Source organism: Schistocerca gregaria, chromosome 3 (assembly GCF_023897955.1).
Source record: "Schistocerca gregaria isolate iqSchGreg1 chromosome 3, iqSchGreg1.2, whole genome shotgun sequence".
NCBI lineage: Eukaryota > Metazoa > Arthropoda > Insecta > Orthoptera > Acrididae > Schistocerca > Schistocerca gregaria.
This window is the reverse complement of record NC_064922.1, coordinates 227,800,453-227,825,776: the sequence shown is the minus strand read 5'-3', so window position 1 is coordinate 227,825,776 and position 25,324 is coordinate 227,800,453. Positions and strand designations below refer to the sequence as shown.

Sequence of the window (25,324 nt, the reverse complement as noted above, 5' to 3'; positions counted from 1 at the left end):
CTTTGGTGAAGCTACCTTTGTCTGGGGACCAGAGTTCTAACAAGGGAACCTTCCCATTGCACCTCCCCTCAGACTTAGCGGTAAGATATCCCAGTGGATAGACAGTCAAAAACTGAAGACAGATCAGACATGAAAACATGAAAAAGGTGTACTGAACTGTGAAAAAAGAAGCAAAATAGAAACAGCGAACAGTCGAAGCTCTAGATATGCAACAGTGAGGTGTAAGGAAAGTACCTCCAGACATGTGTACTTCCTGAATGAAATTTTCCCTCTGCAGCAGAACGTGCGCTGATATGAAACTTCCTGGCAGATTAAAACTGTGTGCTGGGTCAAGACCCGAACTTGGGAGCTCCACACTTTGGAGGGAAGTGCTCTACTGACCGAGCTTCTCAAGCATGACTCGCCCATCCTCACAGCTTTAATTCCGCCAGTACCTCATCTCCTACCTTCCAGATTTCACAGAAGCTCTCCTGCAAAACTTGCAGAAATAGCACTCCTGGAAGAAAGGATATTGTGGAGACATGGTTTGGTCACAACCTGGTGGATGTTTCCAGGATGAAATTTTCATGCTGTATCGGAATGTGCACTGATATTAAACTCCCTGGCAGATTAAAACTGTGTGCTGGACCAAGACTCGAACTCAGGACACCTGCCCTCCTTTCTTCCAGGAGTGCTCATTCTGCAAGTTTTGCAGGAGAGCTTATGTGAAGTTTGGAAGGTAGGAGATGAGGTACTGGTAGAATTAAAGCTGTGAGGATGGGTCATGAGTCGTGCTTGGGTAACTCAGCCGGTAGAGCACTTGCCCACAAAGGGCCAGTGTCCTGAGTTTGAGTCTCAGTCCGGCACACAGTTTTAATCCGTCAGGAAGTTTCATATGTACCTCCTATTTATGCTACACAAGTACCACATGTTACGACTCTTGAATTCCATTTTATAAGTTTTGACTCTTGAATTCCTTTGTTGTGGCAGTTCAAATTCATTTGTTTGTTGTTTTTCATTTCTGTGAGAGGTCTATTTGGCATCTTGCCTTATTGCCACTATTTGTCACATTTATGATAATACATTCCTACCATATGACTCATATTCCATAACAAATGTGTTGTACGACAGTTGCCAATTTTATGGGGGAAAAATAGGCCATGAGGGAGATCTGAATGTGGATCTCCTGCTTTGCAGTAGTCTAACACTGCGACACAACCATGATACCCTGGTTGTAGCAATTGACTCGATGTTGCACATCTTGAGCTTGGGCCCTTTACTGTTTCTACTTTGCTCCTTCTCTTCACATTTCAGTACACCTTTTTTTCTGTTTTCGCGCTTGATATGTGTTCAGTTTTTGACAGGCTATCCTCTGGCCTATTTTGCCACAAAATCTGAGAAGTGTGATGCGGGATGATTGCTCGTGGCATGGTGGTAGAAGTCATTATGGATTGAATTCCTGTAGACACTGTATCTCAGGGGTCTGCTTATGTGTACATACTCCACAAGCCACCATATGGTACATGGTGGAGGGTACCTTGTACCACCACTAGTGATCCCCTTGCTTGTTCTGCGCACAAATGGAGCAAGCAAAAAATACTGACTATATGCTTCTATACAAGCTCTAATTTCCGTTACCGCATTTTCATGGCTCTTATGTGAGATGTACGTTGGTGGAGGTAAAATTGTTCAGCAGTTGTGGCAATCGTCAATTCACTACATTTTTTCAATAGTGTATAACAAGTTCTGTAATAATTGCATGTTAATCAAACCTCCCGGTAACAAATATAGCACTCTGCCTCTCAGCTGTTCTGATCTGACCTATTTGGGATCCCAAAACCTGAAACAATAGTCAAGAATAGGTTGTTCTTGTGTTCTATACTTGTTTTCCTTTATAGATGGGTTACACTTTTGTAGAATTGTCTTACTTCACTAAAGCCTACCATATACTTTCCCTACTACCACCTTAGGTGTTTGTTGTATTTTATATTACTTTGCATTGTTATGTGTAGATATTCAGTTGACATGACTGTGTCAAGCAGTACACTGTTGTTAAAATATTATGAGAAGGAACCATATTGCAGAGATGCTGAGTCGCAGATAGGCACAACAAAGAGACTTCCACAATTAAAGCTTTCACACACACTCACGCAAATGTAACTCACACACATGTCTGCAGTCACAGGCAACTGAAACCCCATTGTGGGCAGCAGCACCAGTGCATGATGGCAGGGGTGACTGGGTGGGGGTAAGGAAGAGGCTGGGGTGGGGAGGGGAAGGGATAGATAGTATGGTGAGGGTGGCGGACAGTGAAGTGCTGCAGGTTAGGAAGTGAGCAGGAGAGATGTAAGGAGGGGGTGGGGGGAGTAGCAGAAAAGGAGGGAAATAAGAAGACTGGGTGTTGTGGTGAAATGATGGCTGTGTAATGCTGGAATGGGAACAGGGAAGGGGCTGGACTGGTGAGGACAATGACTAACAAAGCTTGAGGCCAGGAGGGTTACGGAACATAGGATGTATTGCAGGGAAGTTCCCACCTGCGCAGTTCAGAAAAGCTGCTGTTGGTGGGAAGGATCCATATGGCACAGGCTGTGAAGCAGTCACTGAAATGAAGGACATCCTGTTTGGCAGTGTGTTCAGCAACAGGGTGGTCCACTTGTTTCTTGGCCAGTTTGTAGCCATTCATGCAGACAGCTTGTTGGTTGTCATGCGTACATAGAATGAATTCAGCACATTGGTTGCAACTTAGCTTGTAGACCACATGACTGGTTTTACAGGTAGCCCTGCCTTTTGTGGGATAGGTGATGTTGGCGACTGGACTGGCGTAGGTGGTGGTGGGGGGGATGTATGGGTCAGGTCTTGCATCTAGGTCTATTACAGGGATATAAGCAATGAGGTGAGAAATTGGGAACAGGGGCTGTGTAAGGATGGACAGGTGCATTGAGTAGGTTCGGTGGATGGGGGAATACCACTGTGGGAGGGATGGGAAGGACATTTCTCATTTCAGGGCAAGGCGAGAGGTAATTGAAATCCTGTCAGAGAATGTAATTCAGTTGCTCCATTCCTGGGTGGTACTGAGTTATGAGGGGAATGCTCCTCTGTGGCCGCACGGTGGGACTTTGGGGGACTGGAAAAATGAGGCACAGGAGATTTGTTTTTGTACAAGGATAATTACGGTCAGAGAAGGCTTCAGTGAGACCTTCGGTATGTTTCAAGAGGGACTGCTCGTCACTGCAGATGCAACGACCATGGATGACTAGGCTGTATGGAAGGGAGTTCTTGGTATGGAAGGGGTGGCTGCTGTCGAAATGGACAGTTTGCTGATGGTTAGTAGGTTTCATGTGGATGGAGGTACTGATGTAGTTATCTTTGAGATGGACGTCAACATCTAGGAAGGCTTTTTGGGTTGAGTAGGACCAGGTGAAGCAAATTGTGGAGAAGTTGTTGAGGTTCTGGAGGAATGTAGATAGGGTGTTCTCACCTTTGATCGAGTAGGATGCCATCAATAAATCTGAACCATGTGAGGGGTTTAGGATTCTGGGTTTTTAGGAAGGATTCATCTGTGTGGTCCTTGAATAGGTTGGCATATGATGCTGCCATGTGGGTGCTCATAGCCGTACCCCAAATTTGTTTTGTAGGTAATGCCTTCAAAGGAGAAGTAATTGTGGGTAGGATGTAGTTGGTTATGGGGACTGGTAAGGAGGTTGTTGATGTGGAATCCGTCAACAGGTAGTGTTCAATCGCAGTAAGGCCATGGGCATTAGGATTGTTAGTGTACAGGGAGGTGGCATCAATAGTGATGAGCAGGGCACCATGTGTAAAGTGTCAGGAACTTTGGAGAGTCGGTGGAAGAAATGGTTGGTATCTTTTATATAGGAGGTTAGGTTCTAGGTAATAGGATGAAGGTGTTGGTCTATGAGAGCAGAGGTTCTCTCGGTGGGGGCACAGTAACTGGCCATAATGGAGTGTCATGGGTGGTTTGGTTTATGGATTTCAGGAAGTATGTAGGATGTAGGAGTGTGGGGAGTGGTAGGAGTGAGTAGAGAGATGGAGTCTGGGGAGAGGTTCTGGGATGGGCCTAAGGATTTGAGTAGTGACTGGAGATCATGCTGGATTACTGGAATGTGGTTACTGTGGCAATGTTTGTAGGTGGAAGTATTTGACAGCTGGCGGAGTCCTTCTGCCAAGTAATCCTCTTGGTCAAAACAACAGTGTTGGAGCCTTTGTTCGCAGGTAGGATTATAAGGTCAGGATCAGTTTTTAGATGGTGGTCTTTGGTTCTTTCTGTGGATGTATGGTTAGTCTGCATGTTGAGGGATTTGTGGAATGATGGTTAGGCAAGGTTTGGGGTTAAGAAATTCTGGAAAGTTAACAGGGGGTGGTTTGGGGGCAGTGGGGGTGGATCACAGTTGGCTGGAGTGAACTGAGTTAGGCAAGTTTCACTATTGGTCTTTGGTTAAGTCTAATTGGTAGGGTTGGCGACAAAAAAGTGTTTCTACTGTAGGCACCAGGAGAAGGAGAGGTCTTTGACAAGTTCTGCATGATTGAATTAGGGAATGGGGTAAGGATTCTGGAGGAAAGGTTCATGACTGTGTTGTAGATCTGTTAAGGTTCTGTATTCTGTGTGGTGGTGGGAGGGAGTTTTGTAGGGTGGGGTAAGTGTGCAAGATGGGGTTTTTCAGCTATGAGGGGATGTGGGGAGGTTTGGAGGTTGTTGAAGAGGTGGCAGACAGTGGTACTCCAAGGCGGGAGTAGAAAGCGAGCAGGATGGAGAGCCTTTTGAGGTGGCATTGTGCTTGTTGCTCATGTTCCTGCAGGTCGAGAGCTACAATGTGTTTTACGGGTTCGAGGAATTTGGGATTGCATAACAGGAGAATTTTGTGGACGGAGAGAAGGTACTGCAAGGACTTGGTTGATATGGTTTTGCAGGACTATGTTGGTGAGAGCTAAGATTTGGCAGAATTTGAACAGGGGAAGGTCATTGTGGAAGGGGGGGTGGCAGCTGGAAACGGGTAATTTGATGGTAAGGCCATCAGGGGGGATTCCATGAGCCAAGCTACAATGCAGGAACAGTATGTGTGACTGGGATCTGGCTAGGGATAAAGAAACTTTTCTGTATTGATGCAGTTGGAAGGAGTAAGGATCCATGATGGTGGAAAAATTCTCAAAATTAAGTAAATAATGTAGAACTACATCCGAAAAATTTCCCAAAAATACACACAAATATTTGTGAAAAGTCACGAAAAGGATGAAATTGGTGCAAAAGGGGGAAACAAGATGAAATCTGAGGCAGTAGATGACAGTGAAATGCGAAAACTCGCTAAAATTGGTGAGAAGTCACAAGAATGAGAGTAAAGAATAACCAGTAAGAAAATATATATTACTGTGGGTAGCAGTGGATAAATGTGAAGAAGGGGGACAGCAGATGTGACTGGTTGGTGGAATTAGTGGCAACGAGTTGGGATATAATGGAGAAAGTGGGGGGAGGGGGGGGGGCAGATGGGGGATTCATAGGATGTGAGAGAATATCTTGTGGTACTGGAAAGGTGCGAGAGTTAACATGCAAAAATACGAGAAATGATGCAGGGAGAGTGATCAGTTTGAAAGTATATGATTAATTATAAGGGGCATTCAAAAAGAAATGAGCCGGAGGCATAATTACAGAAACCAGTACCTGTATGTTAGAGGTATTGACCCTGGCTGTTGAGACACTTGTACCACTGTGAATGGCTGTCTGATAAAATTCTTGGTGCTGTGATGTTAGCCAGTTCTGCACATCCAGCTGGACATCATCGTCCGAGGTGAATTGTTTGCCCCTCAGAGCTTTTTCAAGACCAAAAATGGTGTAATCACAGGGAGAGAGGTCTGGGCTGTATGGAGGGTGGCCGAGAACCTCCCATTTGAATTTATGCAGAAGTACCATGATTTTGTTGGCTGTATGAGGCTTTGCATTGTCGCGGAGCAGAATGATCCCATGGGTGAGATTGCCTGGTGATTGATTTGATCGCTTGGCGAAGGGTGTTCAAGGTTTGCGAGTAGTGCTGCACATTCAGTGGTGTCCCGTGCTGCAGGAAGTGAATCAGAAGGGGACCATCTTGGTCAAAGAAGAATGTCAGCATAATCTTTCCCACATTTGTGTGGATGGTGACGTCCAGCTGTACATGCGGAACTGGTTAACATCGTAGCCCTGGGAATTTTATGAGACAGCCGTTCACCACCTTGTGTCACAGTGGGATAAGTGTCTCAACAGCCAGGTTCAATACTTATAACATACAGGTAGAGGTTTCTGTAATTATGCCTCCGGCTCATTTCTTTTTGAACGCACTTTATATATCAGCGGGGGTAATGTGGGACATCAGTACCTCCGCCCACATCAAACCTATTGTTGTTTGCATCATGTAAGAAGGCGGCCCAATTTTCAGCTGCTCTGCGCATTCGCCTCCACTAGCCACTGACAGCCAATAATATTTGTTCTCTTTGCGAGCAGCTAGCAGCGAGTTACAGCAAGGCAGCAAGAATATGGCTCCTACATGCTCCACTGTTGTCGTACTTTGTGACAACTGAATTATTCATTCGTCTGTCAATTTTTTTTTCCTTCTTTTTTCTTTCAGCAGTACAGCTGTGAATGTATATCTGTAATTGTTTAAGTGCGATTAAAAAAAAGGTCAGGCAATAAATCTTAAGTGCTTCACGAGCAGGTGAGGCAGATTATTTATCGCATTTATAACTTTTTAAAATGTGAATTTGAAAGCAGGTCTCCTACTGTTGACATTTGCAAACCCTAGAACTGACTCCAGAACCGTGTGGTGTTGCCAAGAGAACTGCAAAGACAATTGCAAACTAAAGTGTCAGAGCTGTAGGAACCGTAGAAACAGTTGCTTTCGTGTTGCATGGAAAGCATAGAAATTGCAAGGAACCTGTAACACAAATGGGTGGTTTTAAAAATGATGTTTTAAAGTGCTCCATATGAATGATGACTGCCCGAAATCACAAAAACATGTTGCAGTTATGCAGGCTTCAGTGGTTAAGCACTTCATCAATGTACAGAATTTTAAAAGACTTTGGTTCCAGATATATTAAGAAGAGAGTTTTTAGTTCAAAGAAGTGACATAGGTGCAGTATGGTACATGAGAATGAGGTAGTTCAACAGTATATTATCTTGATGAAACATGGGTCAGTTAGAATCATTCCAAGATGATCTGCCTGAAAATGAGCAATGGTACTGGCAATTTTGAAGTTTTCATAGGAATAGGTTCTCGGATAATTATTCTGCATGCTGACTCTTCTTCTGGGTTTGTTTCTGAGGATAAACTTGAATTTACGAGTAAGAAAAGCGACAGTGATTACCATTAGGAAATGAGCGCTGTCAGTTTCAAGACATGATTCACAATTCTTTTCATACCTTGCATCGAAGTGGGTCATTGCCAATTATAATTCATCTGTTACAGAGAAAACATCAAGTACAAACACGAGAAAAGTGGACATTTTTCCCCAGCTTGAAAATAAAAATATTAAGTGCCGTATAAACCAGACTTGTGCCAATCTCCTGCAGCTCGTTAATTTATGTAAATCATGTGACAGAACGTACAAACTGACTTCCTTGCATGTGGATGGGGTCACACAGTTTTGCATTTATCCACATGTCGCTGTCAGTGTAGCCCCATGGAATTAATTTGGGCAAAGGGTTTTAAGACTATGTGGGGGTAAAAAGAAAAACAAAACATTCAAGATAACATACAGTCAATCACTTGTGCATGAGGCAATAGACAATGAAGCATTAGACAACATCCCACCTGTAGCATTGGTACAGTGTGTCACGTGCTGAAAAGTTTCAGAAAGAAGAATTTGACAGGGAAGTGATGGTGTATATAAGCCTTGAACCTATCATCGTAAATTTACAGTTTGGTTGTTTAGAAACAGACTCATATTGAAGTGGCGGTGGTATTACAATGTAGACTTTGGAACAAAGTAATAATATTTCTTAGTTTTAAAGACTTGTGGTTTTCTAAAACTTGTTTGCCAGTGTATCAGTTGCATACATAATAATGAGAACTACCTAGCCTCTTTGATTAGGACTTTGTGTCCTTTAAATTATGCAGACTATAATATTCAGCAACTGTTACTTGTCGAAATATCGATGGTTTTCGATGTTAGCAGTGAGTATTCCCTGGAGTTATTAACAGATAGTGGTTAATTGTTTGCTTGTTCAATGTTATAAATGTGGTCTCTCACTGTAATACTGAGTGTGTTACATAATGCCTGTTAACAGTGAAAGATACGGCAACTTACGGACCATTTTTACAATAGTCTTTTACATTAGTCTTTTCTACCACTAATTCTTTTTTACTTGCAGTGATTACACTTAACTACAGTCAAACAAACATACAAACAAACACACACACACACACACACACACACACACACACACACACACACAATATATACTTCCGTACCAAGATGTCCCTTCCATACAGCCTAGTCATCCATGGTTGTGCATCTGCAGTGACGAGCAGTGCCTCTTGAAATAATATACCGAAGGTCTCACTGAAGCCTTCTCTGACCGTAATTATCCTTGTACAAAAACAAATCTCCTGTGCCTCATCTTTCCAGTCCCCCAGAGTACCACCGTGCGGCCACAGAGGAGCATTCCCCTCATAACTCAGTACCACCCAGGAATGGAGCAACTGAATTACATTCTCTGACAGGATTTCAATTACCTCTTGTCTTGCCCTGAAATGAGAAATGTCCTTCCCATCCCTCCCACAGTGGTATTCCCCCATCCACCGAACCTACTCAATGCACCTGTCCATCCTTACACAGCCCCTGTTCCCAATTCCTTACCTCATGCCTTATATGCCTGTAATAGACCTAGATGCAAGACCTGACCCATACATCCTTCCACCACCACCTACGCCAGTCCAGTCACCAACATCACCTACCCCACAAAAGGCAGGGCTACCTGTAAAACCAGTCATGTGGTCTACAAGCTAAGTTGCAACCAATGTGCTGAATTCATTCTATGTACGCATGACAACCAACAAGCTGTCTGCATGAATGGCTACAAACAAACTGGCCAAGAAACAAGTGGACCACCCTGTTGCTGAACACACTGCCAAACAGGATGTCCTTCATTTCAGTGACTGCTTCACAGCCTGTGCCATATGGATCCTTCCCACCAACAGCAGCTTTTCTGAATTGCGCAGGTGGGAACTTCCCTGCAATACATCCTATGTTCCGTAACCCTCCTGGTCTCAAGCTTTGTTAGTCATTGTCCTCACCAGTCCAGCCCCTTCCCTGTTCCCATTCCAGCATTACACAGCCATCATTTCACCACAACACCCAGTCTTCTTATTTCCCTCCTTTTCTGCTACTCCCCCCACCCCCTCCTTACATCTCTCCTGCTCACTTCCTAACCTGCAGCACTTCACTGTCCGCCACCCTCACCATACTATCTATCCCTTCCCCTCCCCACCCCAGCCTCTTCCTTACCCCCACCCAGTCACCCCTGCCATCATGCACTGGTGCTGCTACCTGCAGTGTGGTTTCAGTTGCCTGAGACTCCAGTGGTGTGTGTGAGTTGCATTTGCGTGAGAGAGAGAGAGAGAGAGAGAGAGAGAGAGAGAGAGAGAGAGAGAGAGAGAGAGAGAGTTGTTCGCGAAAGCCTATGGCCAAAAGTTTTAATTGTGAAAGTCTTTTGTCGAGTCTATCTGTGACTCAGCATCTCTGCTATATGGTGAGTAGCAACTTTCCTTCTCATAATATTGTCAAATTCCATCCTGGATTTTCCATTGTTTAGTACACTGCTTTTGTTCGGTTTGACCATTACAGGATTGTTTTTCATACTCATCTGTATTATCTTGCCTTGTTGTACTTTTAGAGCAAATTGCAATATATTAAACTAAATAGAAAGTCTGTCAAGTCATTCTGTATCCACAAACAGTCACTCAATAATGACACTTTGCCATTCACTACAATAAAAGTGCCAAACAATTGCAGATTGCTGCTCACCCTGTCTGTCAGATAATTTGTGTGTATAGAGAAAAAGAGCAGTTTCACCACAATCCTCTTGGCACTCCCAAATATACCCTCATTTCTGATGAACTCTCATTGGTCCAGGACAGTTTACTGAGTTCTATTACATAAGAAGTCTTTTAGCTACTTACATATCTGACAGTCTATCCCACATGTTCAGGCTTCTGCTAATGGTCTGCGGTATGATACTGAGTCAATGCTTTCTGGAAATCTAGGAATATGGACTATGACTTTGCCCTTCATCTGTGGTTTGTAGGTTATTGTAAGAGTAAAGGGCAAGTGGAGTTTTTCACTAAATCTGTGCTGATTTGTGAACAGATACTTTTCTCTCTCAAGATAATTTATTGTATTCAAGAATGAGATTTTCACCCTGCAGCAGAGTGTGCACTGATATGGATCTTCCTGGCAGATTAAAACTGTGTGCCGGACCGAGACTCGAACTCGGGACCTTTGCCTTTCGCGGGCAAGTGCTCTACCAACTGAGCTGCCCTAGCATGACTCGTGCCCCACCCTCACAGCTTTACTTTTGCCAGTACCTCGTTATTGTATTCAAGCTTAGAATATGCTCAAGAATTCTGGAGGAAACTGACCTTAAAGATATTTGTCTGTAATCTTGCAGGGGCATTTGTTTACTCTTTTTAAAGGAACCAATGCCATAGGGTACTCTCTGTTAAATTGAATTGAGATTCCATTTAGACCTTGCACAACTTACTGGTTCAATTTCATCTCAGTTGCTTTTTAATGCCAGGGATGCCTATTTGTATGTCCTCTGCATAGGAACTGTGCTACAGTCAGACAGTAGTATGCCTGTATGGTGCACTCTTTTTTTGAAAGAGTGAGCTGATTCTCATGTTCTATTTCCATAGTGAATTTTGTTCATGGATAGTTGAGGTTCTGTAGAAATTCATGACGTTTATCCTTACTAAGCAGCCAGAGTTAAGTGTAACGGCATGTAGCAGTAGAATTATGTTGGCTCAGCATTTTCAGTCTCTAATACTCTGACACTAATGTGGTGGTTGACAACTGCTGATAATAATGGGCTGCTCTTAACCACTTCATCTGTTTGTGATATTTCCTATCAAACAGAAAGCAAGTTCATGAGAGGGCATGCCAAAAAACCTCTGTCAAATCTGAACGAACTTCTACCTGGAATTAATCCACATCATGACTATGCCACATATGGTTTAAAAATAACAAGTTTAGTTTATTCTACATACTTACCTTCACTCATAAGTTATGTAATCATTTTGTGACAAAACACAACTTGCAGGGATAGTATTTTCAGTATAACAGTACTGCACTATAAGAATTATATCTCTTGTTCTAGAAAAACATGCACATACTACTTAAAAAAATCTTGGTATTTTCACAAATGTTTCACAACACATTCATTAATGCCCTTTGTGGTTGCAGGAAAACTTCTGTGATGTTGGGAAGGTAGGAGAGAGGTACAAACAGAAGTAAAGCTTTGAGGACGGGTTGTGAGATCCCTGGATAACTCTGTCGATAAGAGCATTGCATGCAAATGGCATGTTTCTAGGTTCAAGTCCTAGTGTGACACACAGCTTTAAACGATCAGTTTCAAAACAGTGGAAAGTGAAGGACTTTTACTGGACATTTTTTATCATCAATATTCCGCTTTTCTCAAAAACAAAAATACTAGACACAAAACGACCACTAGAAGTATTTCAAGGACTTATTAGCACTGAAAGGAACAGATTCATGGATGGGCATACATGTATTCAACAATTTGCTTGAGCATATTAAATGTCTAGTAAACAACGAGGTGGAGTTTAAGACTGAATTAAAGAACTTCCCATTAAGCAACTCTTCCTACCCCATTCATGAATATATTCACAGAAACTCTTACATTGGTGTGTAAGGTCATAATATAATTAACACTAGAACTGTAATATTATAATACTGTATACAGTTAAATTATTTCACTGTACTGCACTTAAATTAAAAGTACATACTTGATGTTTTGCACACCCTAGGGACTGCTCTCCATGGGATTCATGGAAAATGTATGTAAGGTCATGGAATGTAAAGCAGGTACAGACAGAAAAGAAGTTGCCACATTTATAAGAAAGAGCCATAAATTCAAGAATATTAACTTTGATCAGTTTTGCATAAAGTAATGCGCAGTAATGTTTGCAAGATTTGCTATTGAAGTGGATGTAGTACACCTTTCAGAGGAGAGCTTTTATAATGAAGTATTGCAGGAAATTTCATCCTGTTCATAAATCATATTGAATATATCTTAGTGTATATAACAGCAAGGAAAGAATAGACCTCTTACAGGTGATTTCATTTAGATTTTGTTAAACATTCATCCAGTAAACATTTTTTTAGAATCAGTAACATTATCATTTCATTTAATCCTCACAGTAAGCTTTTGAACTAGAATAGTTAAGAGCTCTAAATACAGCCACTTATAATACCATTTTAGACAACTCTAATGAACAAAATTGCAGCACAGAATGAATAAACAATTGCCTAACATATCAAGACATGCAGTGCCTTATGTTAAGCATTAACACTGATCAGAATAGAAACGATATTACATCTAAATACAAGAGATTAGTTAGTCACTATAAATCAAATATTTTAGAAGACTTCTCAAAGATGTGAGGTAGAGGGATGTTCACATTGCTCATGAAATTAATGAAATACACACACATTAATTAATACTGTTATTACTTTGTTTGCTAAATGTTGTAAAGCAAGATTAAAATAAATTAAACAGAAGTACGCAAAAGTTGTGGATTTGTAGAAGAATAAAGGTAGAAAAAAAAGAAATTTATAATTTTTCCATGTCTTGTCTGATATGAAAAACTTGTTTGATATGCATGGGAGTCTCCTCGCTCTGTCCTGTTTACTCATTTGATTTGTTCTTTCACTTTAAAACTTTATGAACTAGATATTAGTGTAAAAGATTAGGATTTTTATGTAAAGTAATATATGATCTCAATAATTATGTACAGAAAGAAAATTGCTCATCTAGGAATAAATGAGCATAGTTCAACTGTTGTCCTTGATTATGTCTTGATAATATTTTTCTTTGTTATTACTATTAAAATTGCTCTTTCAAGTTGATTATAATCTGCCCATGTAATAGACATACATTTAATATACATCCTTTGGATGACCTGTGCACAATACTCAGTCTGTTACATGCTTTTAGTGTGAACCTATTGTCTTGTCCTCGCTGTCATCATCTCGTTAAGCTGGATCACATGCCACTACAATCTTCATAAAATTAACTATAAAAAGCATACTATCTACACAAACTAAACGTTTTTATAAGACAGCCTAATGTCCAAGTACTATTTACAGACTGTATATAATCTTTCTTGACTTATAACATATGAACGATATAAATACCATAGCCACCAGCAGGGGAGTATTCTGGACCTCAAACAAACTGTTTGATGTTATTCTTACTTTTTAATTGAATGATTATTTGATGGTAATGTGTTCCAGTTTGTAGTTGTGACATCTTAAACTTAGTGATTCTAGAACCATAACACTTCCAGTTATCTTTCAATGCTTATGAATACAGAGTGTTTGTTCCATTTGGACCTATATAGACAGTAACTGGCCTTCCAGTATGTACTTCATCCTTGCCACTTTCCTGATTGATTGCTTCTTCTCAATCTTCTACTCTTTGTTATTAGTTTTTTCCTTTACTTCTTTTTTTTTTGGGGGTTCATCTGTCTTTTTAACCTATGTCTTTTAAACCAGTTCCTTGCTTCTGTTATCCTTTGTTGCCACTTGTGCCAAATGATTTACTTTGAGCTTTTAGCTGTCATTTTTTTACCTATACTAATTAGTGTTATGATGCTGGAATTTGAATTTCAACCAATTTCCATTAGCATTCAAATCCTGTCCCGCATCCCATAGTACAGGCAACATACAGATTATTCTTCTTTAATTATCTCTACATCTCTCATTCGAGGTTTTTTGTTTCACGTCTTTTTCTTCCAATACAGGAAACACCTGATATGTACTGACATCCTGAGATTCAAGATCTGTGTTTTACACTCCTTTCATTATTGCCCTAGCTGCTCTTTTTAAGTAGATGGCAGAACATGTTTCTATGAGATAGCATTAAGAATATTTATGACCTGTACACATATATATTTTAACAGTAAGGTTTTCTTTATCTGTTCATCACAGTTACTTACTAATTTAGGGCATACTGTTTTTTTTTCTAACATTTCTTTGGGCACTATAGACCTAGCAGCATAGAGCTCTCCAATGCTCTTAAGGAAGGTGTCACTGCTGTGGGAGGAGAAATTCATGATTGGGGTGTTGTGACAACACCAATGCTCCATTATTTTGTGGCTGCCAAAAACAGTGGACTGACACCATCTAAAGAAAACTATTATAGAAAGCTTGTTGACAACTTTAGAACTCTTAGAAGCAAGGTAAATTGTATGAGACTTTTTTTTAATTTCCTTCTCAGTGTTGGAATGCTTTACCTCTAATTTAACACAGTAAGTAAAGTTTGAAAAATGTGATAGTAACTAAAATATTTAAATGGTTTTAAATCAGATGTATTTTAAAAGCAGTGTACAGTATATTTACCACTGTGATTACATGGATTTATATAATCTGTCAGTTAAATTTGTATTTCGCCTGAAACTCGGTTTACATGGGGTATTCAGTAAGTAACACAACACATTTTTCTGAAAGCAGGTAGTTTACGTTCAGGATTCCGCTGTATTATTTCCCACTCTTTTGGCTACAAAACTTTATTTTGCAACATAATCTTCATTTAGTGTGATGGTCTTACACCACCTTACCAGGAAGGACTGAATGCTGGCATGGTACCACTCTACTGGTCAACGTCAGAACCAACATCTTGCTGCATCAGTAAACTCTGCATCATCCACAAACTGCTCTGCATGGAGTGCATCCTACATTGGGCCAAACAGATGAAAGCCAGAATGTTGGAGATCCAGGCTGTAGTCTGGATGAGGGAGAACAGTTTTGTGAGACACTGTCAGGCACACTGACTAGTGTTAGGCCTACAGAGACATTTACTTGTTTGATTGTGATCCATTGATCACCTTGACTGAGAGTGTCTGCATGTTCCAACATTGCAGGAGTCACAGCTGTATGCTGCTGGCTGGCACACGAGAGATCGGACAGGTTTGCATGACCTTGTTGTGAAGATGATGACACCTCACCCAATGACTCACTGTGCGTTCTTTCAGTGCAAAATCTCAGTAGAAATTCTGCAAGCACCTATGAACGTCTGCGATGCTCCGGTTTTCCACCATAAGAAACTCAGCATTAGCTCTCTGCTCGGATAGCAGCTCTGTTACAGATGCCACATTTTGAAGGCTATGTATAGTGCCACCACTTATCGAAACATCATGAAACTGAAGAGGCTGAAGTGGAAATATTCCACAGTGTCTCTGAACAAATTCTGCATTTTTTCAACCAAAATTAGGTTTGCATTTCTTATTGAACACTCCTCGTAGAACTACAAAAAAATGACCAAAAAAGAAGTCTTTGAAGTTAGTGATGAGATACTGCACGCGCTACAAGAAAACTATACAGTAATTTGTGATAAAGTAGCATTGTATTATCTTTATGCACTGTAATGTTTAAGTAGATGGTTGCAAGAAATATAGTAAAATAAAGAAAAAACAGTAAAGTAGAAGATAAAAGTTGGCTGATGAAGTGCCGATTTGAGAGTAACAACTTTGAAACCCATAAATAGTTGATAAAAATAGTTATAGGTGTGGTGAACTGTGGTGTGTTGTGAGTCAATGCCAATTAAAATTGGAGGGCATAAACTGTAAGAATTTGAGAATAGGTGAAACACATACAGACTCTGAGAAGTGCATTTGCAAGTTTAGTGAATTTCTTATACTGGTATATAATTTACTTTGTTTTTCATATATTTCAAGAAGCTTTTTCACTTAAAGGAACAATACATGCATGTGACAAAATTGTTCCATTGTTGAATGAGACTGCTAAAACCAAACACACACAATTTCATAGATGGATTTTGCACCTTCTGTTCATCACACCACTAGGCAAGTGACTATTTCTCTTGTGAAATATCAACTGTGTGGTGAATGCTGCAGAGTTCCTAACTTGACAGTCCACAGAATACCTACCAGGAAGATTAAAGCTTGAGAGATACCATATTTGATTTGGAAGCTTGAACTTCTAAAATAGCAGTTTTTTAAATAGATTTGAAATTGTTCCTTTTTCCAGATCCCGTGGTAAATTTTTCAAAATTTAAAACGAAGTATTCACTTAACTTAAATGCTGACCATTGCATCTTTTTTTAACTTTCAAATTTAGTCTGGTTATGGTAAACATTTCTCCTTTTATTATGTCATGTAACTAAATGTCATATAATGTAACGTCAGTTCTTTACAGCAGTGCTAACATCTAGAGACTAAACATATGTGTGGATGTCAAATTAAACTCATTTCAGCTGTCTAATTTTCAAACTTATTTTATTTGGCTACCAGTTTCAGTGCTTTACTATGCCACCTACAGACCCCTGACCGACTCTGAATAGGTGCCAGCAATAGTAGTATTAATAGATTTATGGTATAGTGATCACTTCAGCCATCATCTGTCAGCAGAAGTTGGTTGAAATGATTGCTATAGCAAAAATCTGCTACTACCAGTATTGCTGGCACCTGTTTTGATCAGAACCGAGGTAGAATCTTCCTACACATCAATCAGGTACCAGAAGATAGTGTAGTAAAATGCTGAAACTTGTAGCCAAATAAAATGTTTGGAAACTAGACAGATGAAAAGTGTTTAGTCTGTATCGAAGAGCTGAGTCCCACGACCATCTCTAAAAGGGATATACAGAAACATATGTGTATTTACTTAATGTAGAACACTAAGTGTAAGGAAACATGCTCACAGTGGTATTTTGTAAACTTTTTTTTTATCTATGGCAGTTGTCAATGAAACATTTGGATGCCATGATACAGTTTCAAGTCCTCTGTTTGGATGTCCTGTAGTAAAGTGTCCATTATCTAACGTAGGTTATGTGCCACCAGTTCACCACGTATAATCCTCAAAAAGTAAGTAACACAAATGAGTATCAAGTTAGTAAACAACATGCCACATAGTTATACATAAACATGTGTATATGAATTCAAATGAGTATGTGACTCATTCAACTATAGGAACAGGTGTAAGACATGACAAAATTTTACCACATAATTTTTTTGTTCTACGCTATTTTGTTGTGTTTGTGTTTGGCTCTCTTCATATGATTGATGTAAGTATTGATGAGGAAAGAAAAATGTACAGGAAGACATTTAGCATGGATCTAAAAATAAGCTTTGAATGGAACTACAATAGATATAATACTCCTTTTCTGTCATGAGCTTATGATTACAGCATTAGTACTGGGTGGTTAGTAGACATGTACAAGTCAGAGCAGAATAATTTAAGACAAGATAGCTTTCTCACTGTATTTTGAATGTGAAGAGAGTGAAATAACATTCTCTAGTAAGATACTATCACAAGACTATACGTCAAATGACAATGGTGGGAAAGTTAAGCATAATTACAAACAAATCTACAACACCTATCAGGCAAAAGAGAAAAGAAAGTTAAGAACTATTTGAGGCAAATAATTGAATCTGAAATAGAGAGAGAATTTTAATGGAAAATAGTTTTAAATGAAGAGTTATTGAGTGAAAAGCACACAGGTACTTCAGATATAGCATCACAACATTTCATAGACAAAATGTTTTGAAAGGATGATTACATATGTTTTGCATTAACATATTACTGCCATAACAGAAACTCTGTGCGAAACAGATTACCATGATATTTGTCTGTGATATGTTCCTGATAATCCTGAAAGGTGGATTCCATTCTGCTTTTTCATAATGTCAAGGGTATTGAGAGTTGAATTGTGCAACAATGAAGTAACATGGTGCTCTTTTTTATTTTTATTTATTTATTTATTTTGAGGGGAGAATACCACCCAAATATTATAAGTTATTTTTTGTTGTAAGGAGGCTTGCTGATGCATACTCATAATTTAGAATCATTGATCTCCTTTTTTTAATTGTTACCTGTTTTACAGAATTCTTCCAGTGGCAACTATGTACCTGAAATTTTGTTTGATGGTGCCAATGGCGTTGGGGCATTGGTTATGAAGGAGCTTATCCCACTCCTAGATGGACTCCTAACAGTCAAACCATACAATAATGGCGAAGGCAAGCTGAATTATCATGTGAGTATGTATTTCTTAACTCAGAAATTGTAGCTGGCTTCAGTCTTACCAGAAAGTATAAGAATGTCCACAGAATATAACAGGTGGAGCAGAGAAGTCATTTTGTGCAGAAGACACACAACAGCCTTAAACTCCCATTGCAATCAACAGATATTGACTTTACCATGGTCACAGTCCATTTTAGATTAAAGGTATTATTTGCATGATAAAAGTGACTAAAAAAATATTTGAAACAAATATCACAAAATATGGCTTTCTCTTTGTTTAGTATCTGTACTACAAAGATGCAGTTCCTGTGCGTTTGCTAATCTGCCTCCAATGAAACTTATCAAAGCCATCTATAGTACTATTAATTTACCATGTATCCTCTGTAAGCCAGATGGAGTGATAAGTATTGTTGTCTTAGTCACTGAATTAGATGTATTTCTGAATGCGTAAATGTTGTGTCATAAGCACAGTTTATCTTTCTTCTCATAGACTTACTTACCTTTGTACATCATACATTGCAGAGACACCTGTATGCAAGTCCAGTAGAGCACTCATATTTTCGTGTTGTGTTGTACTTTGCCTTTAGTTATGGTCAGTTCCATACAAAAATTGTTCTGTTTCAGTTTAGACTTAGTGTTTGAGGCATATAAGAATCTTTCATTGTGAAAGTAGCCAGCCTCATTTGTTACATTAAGACAGAATGAATTTATAAAGGCACAGAGAATCAGCACTTCAATCATTCTCAGTGAGAATATTTTTATGTTGTTGAAGATAATGATCTGCTGATGATAACATGATCTTCTAAGTAAGTCTGTCAGCCATACTAACTTCACTTCTCTGTTATTGTTTTATACTATTCTTCTTCGTCACTTAATTTTTTTTATTTTATGTATAATTGAAATCATGTGAACAAGGAATAAGTTTTCTATAAACATTTATTGGTAAAAGATCAATAAAGAAATATGATTTTTATATTTATACTGTTCTGAAAACAGTAAAAAAGTCATAAGATGAATCCATAATAAGAAAAAGGTGAAGTGGCAGAGGGGTTGGGTGGGAGGAAGGATGGGAGATAGGTCCAGTATTACAAGTTTTTGGATTTTTCAGACATTTGTAGTGCCTTTGTGACTTAGTTAAGTTAAAGTAAATAGGGGATATATTCTCTTAGTGTAGGTGTTAGATTACAAAAGCAAAGATCTGAGATTCAGTCTCCCATGGACCCTGCAATATTGTTTGATACTTGTTGCTTCTTTTTTCTCTGGCAGTGAGTTACACAGTGTGGGGCAAATACAATTGGCTCGGAGAACAGATTTCCAGTGTACAAGGACACATGGCACAGGAAAGGAAATACAGTACTAACCTGACTATAGCAGTTGTTGAAAGTGATCACCATTCATCTCTTGGAACTTCTGGGCTCTGGTCAGCAAGCTGATGAAGGCAGATCAAAGCTGGACTGCTGGAATTGTTGCAGTCTCATCCAAAATGTTCTGCTGCAGATCTTGAAGTTTATGAGAGTTGTTGTGATCCACTTTAGACTTGTGGGCTCCCCACACAAAGTAATGCAGGCTGACAAATCAGGTGCCCTGGGTGGCCAGCTAGGGCCATGACAAGACTGACCTGTGTGAACAACTCTTGTCAGGGGTGAAGATTTTGTAAATGTGCTCAAAGGTTGTATGGGCAGTTGCTCCGTCCTGTTGGAAGTAATGGTAGGTCTTTTCCTCCTCCATTAACACTTCAACGAACTCACGTCCAATCGTATCCACTCCTCCAGGTCACCTTTATTTGCCCCTCCTTGTATATCTCAAAACATTTGCAACATGGTTTGAAGTCTATGCTAAACTGATGGTCCCTTTTAACTGATTGATTAAGCCAGTTCAGAAGTTCAAAGTCAGAAGGAAGACAGAGGCATACATCCTTTTATGGAACCATGTCTACAAAACCAGTTCTTTTTTTCCCCCCCTGACATCGTGCTGTTACGAGTGTGTGCTTGTGTGTGTGCGTGTGTGTGTGCGTGTGTGTGTGTGTGCGTGCGTGCGTGCGTGTGTGGTTTTGTTATTCTTTAGTTATGCTTTTTATATTTTGCATCTTCCATGCATGTAAGTAGGTTGTGCATAATTATGACATAACTTCGATGTTTTTGTTCCTGCATGTTCCAGGGAGTTTTTGTGTTTAGTTCCGTTGTATCAAGTAGACGCAGGTTCCAATAGTCGAAAGACAGTCTGCACAGGTTGTACTGACAAAGTGGTGACCCCAATGTAAACAAACATTTAGTATCATTGGATTAATGAGCTCTTATGAAAGAGATTTGCAGAATGACTGATACTAATCCTGTCATGTCGTGCCTGGCTGTAAGACTACTACTTTCTGGCCACACAATCCAGCTTTGTGGTTTGTGCAGGTGGAGGCCAGTTTTTCCTGTTCTGGATTTTCAGTGGATGCTGTGTAGTTTGTGCTGGTAGTAAGTGTATTAAATCACCAGTATGCCACAGAAGTGCAAGATATAATTATATCACCACCAGAGGCTAACTCCTATGACCAGCTTCAAGCCGAACTGATCTGGTGAGTGTCAGCATCACAAGAAGAGCGAATCTGTCAGGTTCTCACACAGGAAGATATCGGAGGCAGAAACCATTGCAGTACTTGCAGCACCTAAGAAGAAAAGTAGCCATGGGAACCATTCTGGACAGCTAACTGCTCACAATATAAAGGAGTCGTTTACCACTTCTTCAAAGCAATCATAGCATCACAGGCTGACATACCCTTGAATGTAGTAACAGAGTTGGCAGATAAAATCCAGGACATGATGATACCGGCTCATGTCAACGCAATCATCGTGCAGTGTGCTAGCTTGAAGCCAACTGTTTCTGCTCCAATTATGATGTCTTGGCAGCCAAGGTAGATCTATTGATGCAGCAGATTGGCGAACTGTTATCTTGACACGGTCCAAATGATGACAGAGGCCTTAATTGATACCAGAGATGGAGACAGATCATAGATGATCTCTTCTGCAACTGAGCTGGATCAGTAAGGTATCTCCTAGTATCACTCTAAGTTCAGACAGCAAGCACGCAGATGCATAATCCACTGCACTAACCCAAATGGCTGCGGCTTTCGGAAGTAGGCACCTCCTGCAATTGCTGACCAGTATCTCTGGGCCTATTTGTTTGTGATTGGTGGTCTGACTGGAAATTTGTCCATTTATCCATGGACTGAGTTGCACAGGAAGCAACCACCCATATTATTCTGTCTGACTGCTGCAAACAACTCGGTCATAACAATGTGCAGTACTCTGTGCTTGTAACTAGACCTGGGTTTATGATGAGTCTTCGTTTGGGATTTCACCACTACTGAACCTATCATTGGACTGAACTAACTTGCCCATTAAATCTACTACTGGACATGAAGAACTAATGCCTAGTTGATAACACCACAGGCTTAACAGTGTCCAGATTTTGGCGGCATGCAGCTCTTCATACTGCCAAAGTAATTTGGGTAGCAGAAACATGAATGCTAAAACAATACTGGACAGATATCCAGTGCCATTATTATACGGATTTGTTGAGTGGTGCAGTTACTTTTAGTGCCCTAAACTGCATAAAATTGTATACACAGATCATTGTAGCTGAAAGAGTCATTCTCCAAGACAGCAGTCATCACGCTTTTCAGCCTGTTTGAGAGCAAATTTATGACTTGGACTCTGGAACGCTGCTCAAAGTTGGTAATGCTTCACTCACTCAATGCTCCAGGGCCTAACCTTTTCTTTTGCTTACCTGAACAATATTTTAGTTTCTTTGCATAGACAGAGGAACATCAGCAGGCAAGCCTTGGAAACACCGCAGCGTCATCCTAAACACTACTATGAGGGTGGTATGAAAAGTTCGTGGAATCACCATGAGAGGTCAGCAGTAGCACAATGCAATATTCTAGTGATATTCATTGGACTGTTGCCTGTAAACACATGCCATGTCATTGCTCTTTGAAGAGAGCTGTGGTGGTGTCATGCTCTGTTGTTGTTCCTGTGTAGTGATTTGCGAAGATGGAAAAAAACGAGATTCGAGCAGTGATTAAGTACTTTGTAAAGAAAGGTATGAAAGCAAAGGAAATTCACACTGATTTCCAGAATACACTGAGAGATTCTGTTCTTTCATATTCAACTGTAGCCAAGTGGACAAATGAAATTAAATTTGGTCGAGAGATCTTAGATGATGATTCGCACAGTGGTCAGCCAAGATGTGTCACTACTCCAGAAACCATTCCAAAAGTACACAAAATGGTCATGGAGGATTTCCAGTTGAAAGAGCAAGAAATTGCTCACACTTGCCAAATGTCATCTAAAAGGGTATATCACACATTATCTGAAGAATTAGATATGAAAAAATTAACGTGCAAGATGGGTGCCGCGACTGTTGACGCTGGATCAAAAACGCATGAGAGTGGACATATTGGAACAATGTTTGGTCCACTTTAGAAGAAATGAACTAGGTTTTTTGCACCTGTTTGTGACCACAGATGAAACTTGGGTGAACTACTATACCCCAGAGACAAAACAACAGCCAAAGCAGTGCAAACATGCTGATTCTTCGCCACTAAAGAAAGCAAAGACTATTCCTTCAGCGGGAAAGGTCACGGCATCAGTGTTTTGGGATATGAAGGGGATTTTGTTTGTAGACTATTTTCCCACTGGGCAAACAATTACTAGAGAGTACTGTGCTAACCACCTGGACAAATTACAACACAAGATATGTGAGAAAAGTCCAGGTTAAGCAAGGCCGAAAATCATCTTCCATCAAGGCAATGTGTGCCCGCACACATGTGCCATTGCCATGGCATAGTTACAGGAACTAAGATATGAATTGTTGCCACACCCCGATTATTACCTGATATGGCTCCGTTAGACTTCCATCTCTTGAATGAAGATGAATATTCATTTCAAATGAAGAATTGATAGCCAGAGATGACAACTATTTTTCAGGCCTTGAGAAAACTCATTTTTGAGATGGGATCAAGGCACTAGAACCTCGCTGGACCAAGTGCATTAATCTACAAGGAGATCACATTAAAAAATAAACAGTGTTTCAGTGATGTAAGTACTCCTTTTTTATTCCGTTCTGAGATCTTTTCAAACCACCCTCGTAGATATGTCTTTCGCCAGTACAAAGTGGATTTACTAGGATGTACGACAACAGCAGAAGGTTTGCTACTTCTACCAGAAAGCTTGGATGCCATCTTACAGATTTTGCACTGAAATATAGCCAAGGAATTGCATTGATTTCTTGACACGTTAAATTTTTATTGCCATCACTTGCCACACTCTGCTGCATTAGAGGAGCTGTTAATTGCAGTACTCACCAACCCAAATAATAAGGGTAACTCACCTATAGCATGGACTGATAGCATATACGTGATGTTTGAAGCAGCCACAAAGAGCATCACAGATGCCGCTTTACTGGCGCACCCTGAGCCTACCGCACCTTTGGCACAAAGTGGATTTACTAGGATGTATGACAACAGCAGAAGGTTTGCTACCTCTACCAGAACGCTTGGATGCCATCTTACAGATTTCGCACTGAAATATAGCCAAGGAATTGCATTGACTTCTTGACACGTTAAATTTTTATTGCCATCACTTGCCACACACTGCTGCATTACAGGAGCTGTTAATTGCAGTACTCACCAACCCAAAGAATAAGGGTAACTCACCTATAGCATGGACTGATGGCATATACGTGATGTTTGAAGCAGCCACAAAGAGCATCACAGATGCCGCTTTACTGGCGCACCCTGAGCCTAATGCACCTTTGGCACTAGAAGTGGATGCTAGCCAGGTCACAATCGGCGCAGCTTTGCAACAACAATCTAGTAACATACAACAGGCATTCTTGTTTTTCTTGCACAAACTATCACCTTCACAAAAGCTTGGAGCACATACAACAAAGAAATTCTGGTCTTTTACGAGATTGTCATATAATTTAGGCCTCACCTAGAAGCTAGAGAGTTTATTATTTACACCAGCCACAAACCACTAACTTAAGCCTTTCACTAGAACAATGTGAATTTTTTACGTAGGCAAGACAGTCAGCTTATATTTATTAGCAATTAGCATGGAAGTCAAGCACATCTCTAGTACTGACAATGTGGTGGCCGATTGTTTGTCTCAGGCTGAAAGCATTACTAGCATGATCAATTACATTGAACTCGCCACCTCTCAACAGTCAAACGAAGAACTACAAGGACTTTTATCAACAGGAACATCAGCGTTGGATCTGCAACTTATCCAAATTCTAGTGAGTGATGTCAGGCTCTATTGTGACATGACCGTGTCAAGTCTGTGACCATTCCTACCTATTGTCTACAGAAGGGACGTCTTCAGTATGCTACACAGCCTGTGTCATCCTGATATTTGATCAATGATTCACCTGGTGACAAATCATTATGTATGGCTGGGAATGTAGGAGGACTGCCAGGAGTGGATGAGTTGTTTTAAATGCCAACAAAGCAAGATACATTGCAACATGCAAGCACCAATAGGGAACGTTCCAATTACGGCAGCCCATTTTAGTCATGTCCATATCAACGTCATTGGTCCATTGCCATTCTCTGAAGGCTTATGTTGCATACTTCTGATGATAGATTGTTACACTAGCTGGCTGGAAGCTGCACTGATCTAAAACATTACAGTAGAAACTGTGGCTTTTGCTTTTGTGTCATATTGAGTGTCGCATTTTGGGTGCCACGACAGACAGAGGACAACATTTTGAATCAAGTCTGTTTGGCCAACTCAGGAAGTTTTGCAGTGCAACTTGCCACTAAATGACAAACTACCACCTGGCCAGCAATGGGATGATGAAGAGAAGGCACTGCTCACTTAAGGCAGCACTAATGTGCCATGATGCTGAGAGGACCAAGACCCTTCACATGATATTACTCAACTTCATATACACTTTCAAACCAGATCCAGATACTTCTTCGGTGGAACTGGTGCATGGTGAGATGTTGAGGCTTCAAGGAGAATTTGTGGAAACCAACAACACCCTGTCAAAACCAAGAGATGATCAATTGGAATTCCGCAGTCAGCACTGCAACATA

At 40.3% G+C, this 25,324-nt stretch overlaps 1 protein-coding gene across 1 annotated transcript in view; it reads left to right on the top strand.

Moving 5' to 3' along the window:
- The window catches only part of LOC126355984 (phosphoacetylglucosamine mutase), a 110,903-nt gene that overhangs the window by 46,771 nt on the left and 38,808 nt on the right, over window positions 1–25,324 (top strand). The window contains exons 5-6 of the mRNA XM_050006601.1: window positions 14,249–14,441; window positions 18,101–18,250. Coding sequence (XP_049862558.1) covers window positions 14,249–14,441; window positions 18,101–18,250 — 343 coding nt within the window. The remainder of the gene's footprint in view (window positions 1–14,248; window positions 14,442–18,100; window positions 18,251–25,324) is intronic.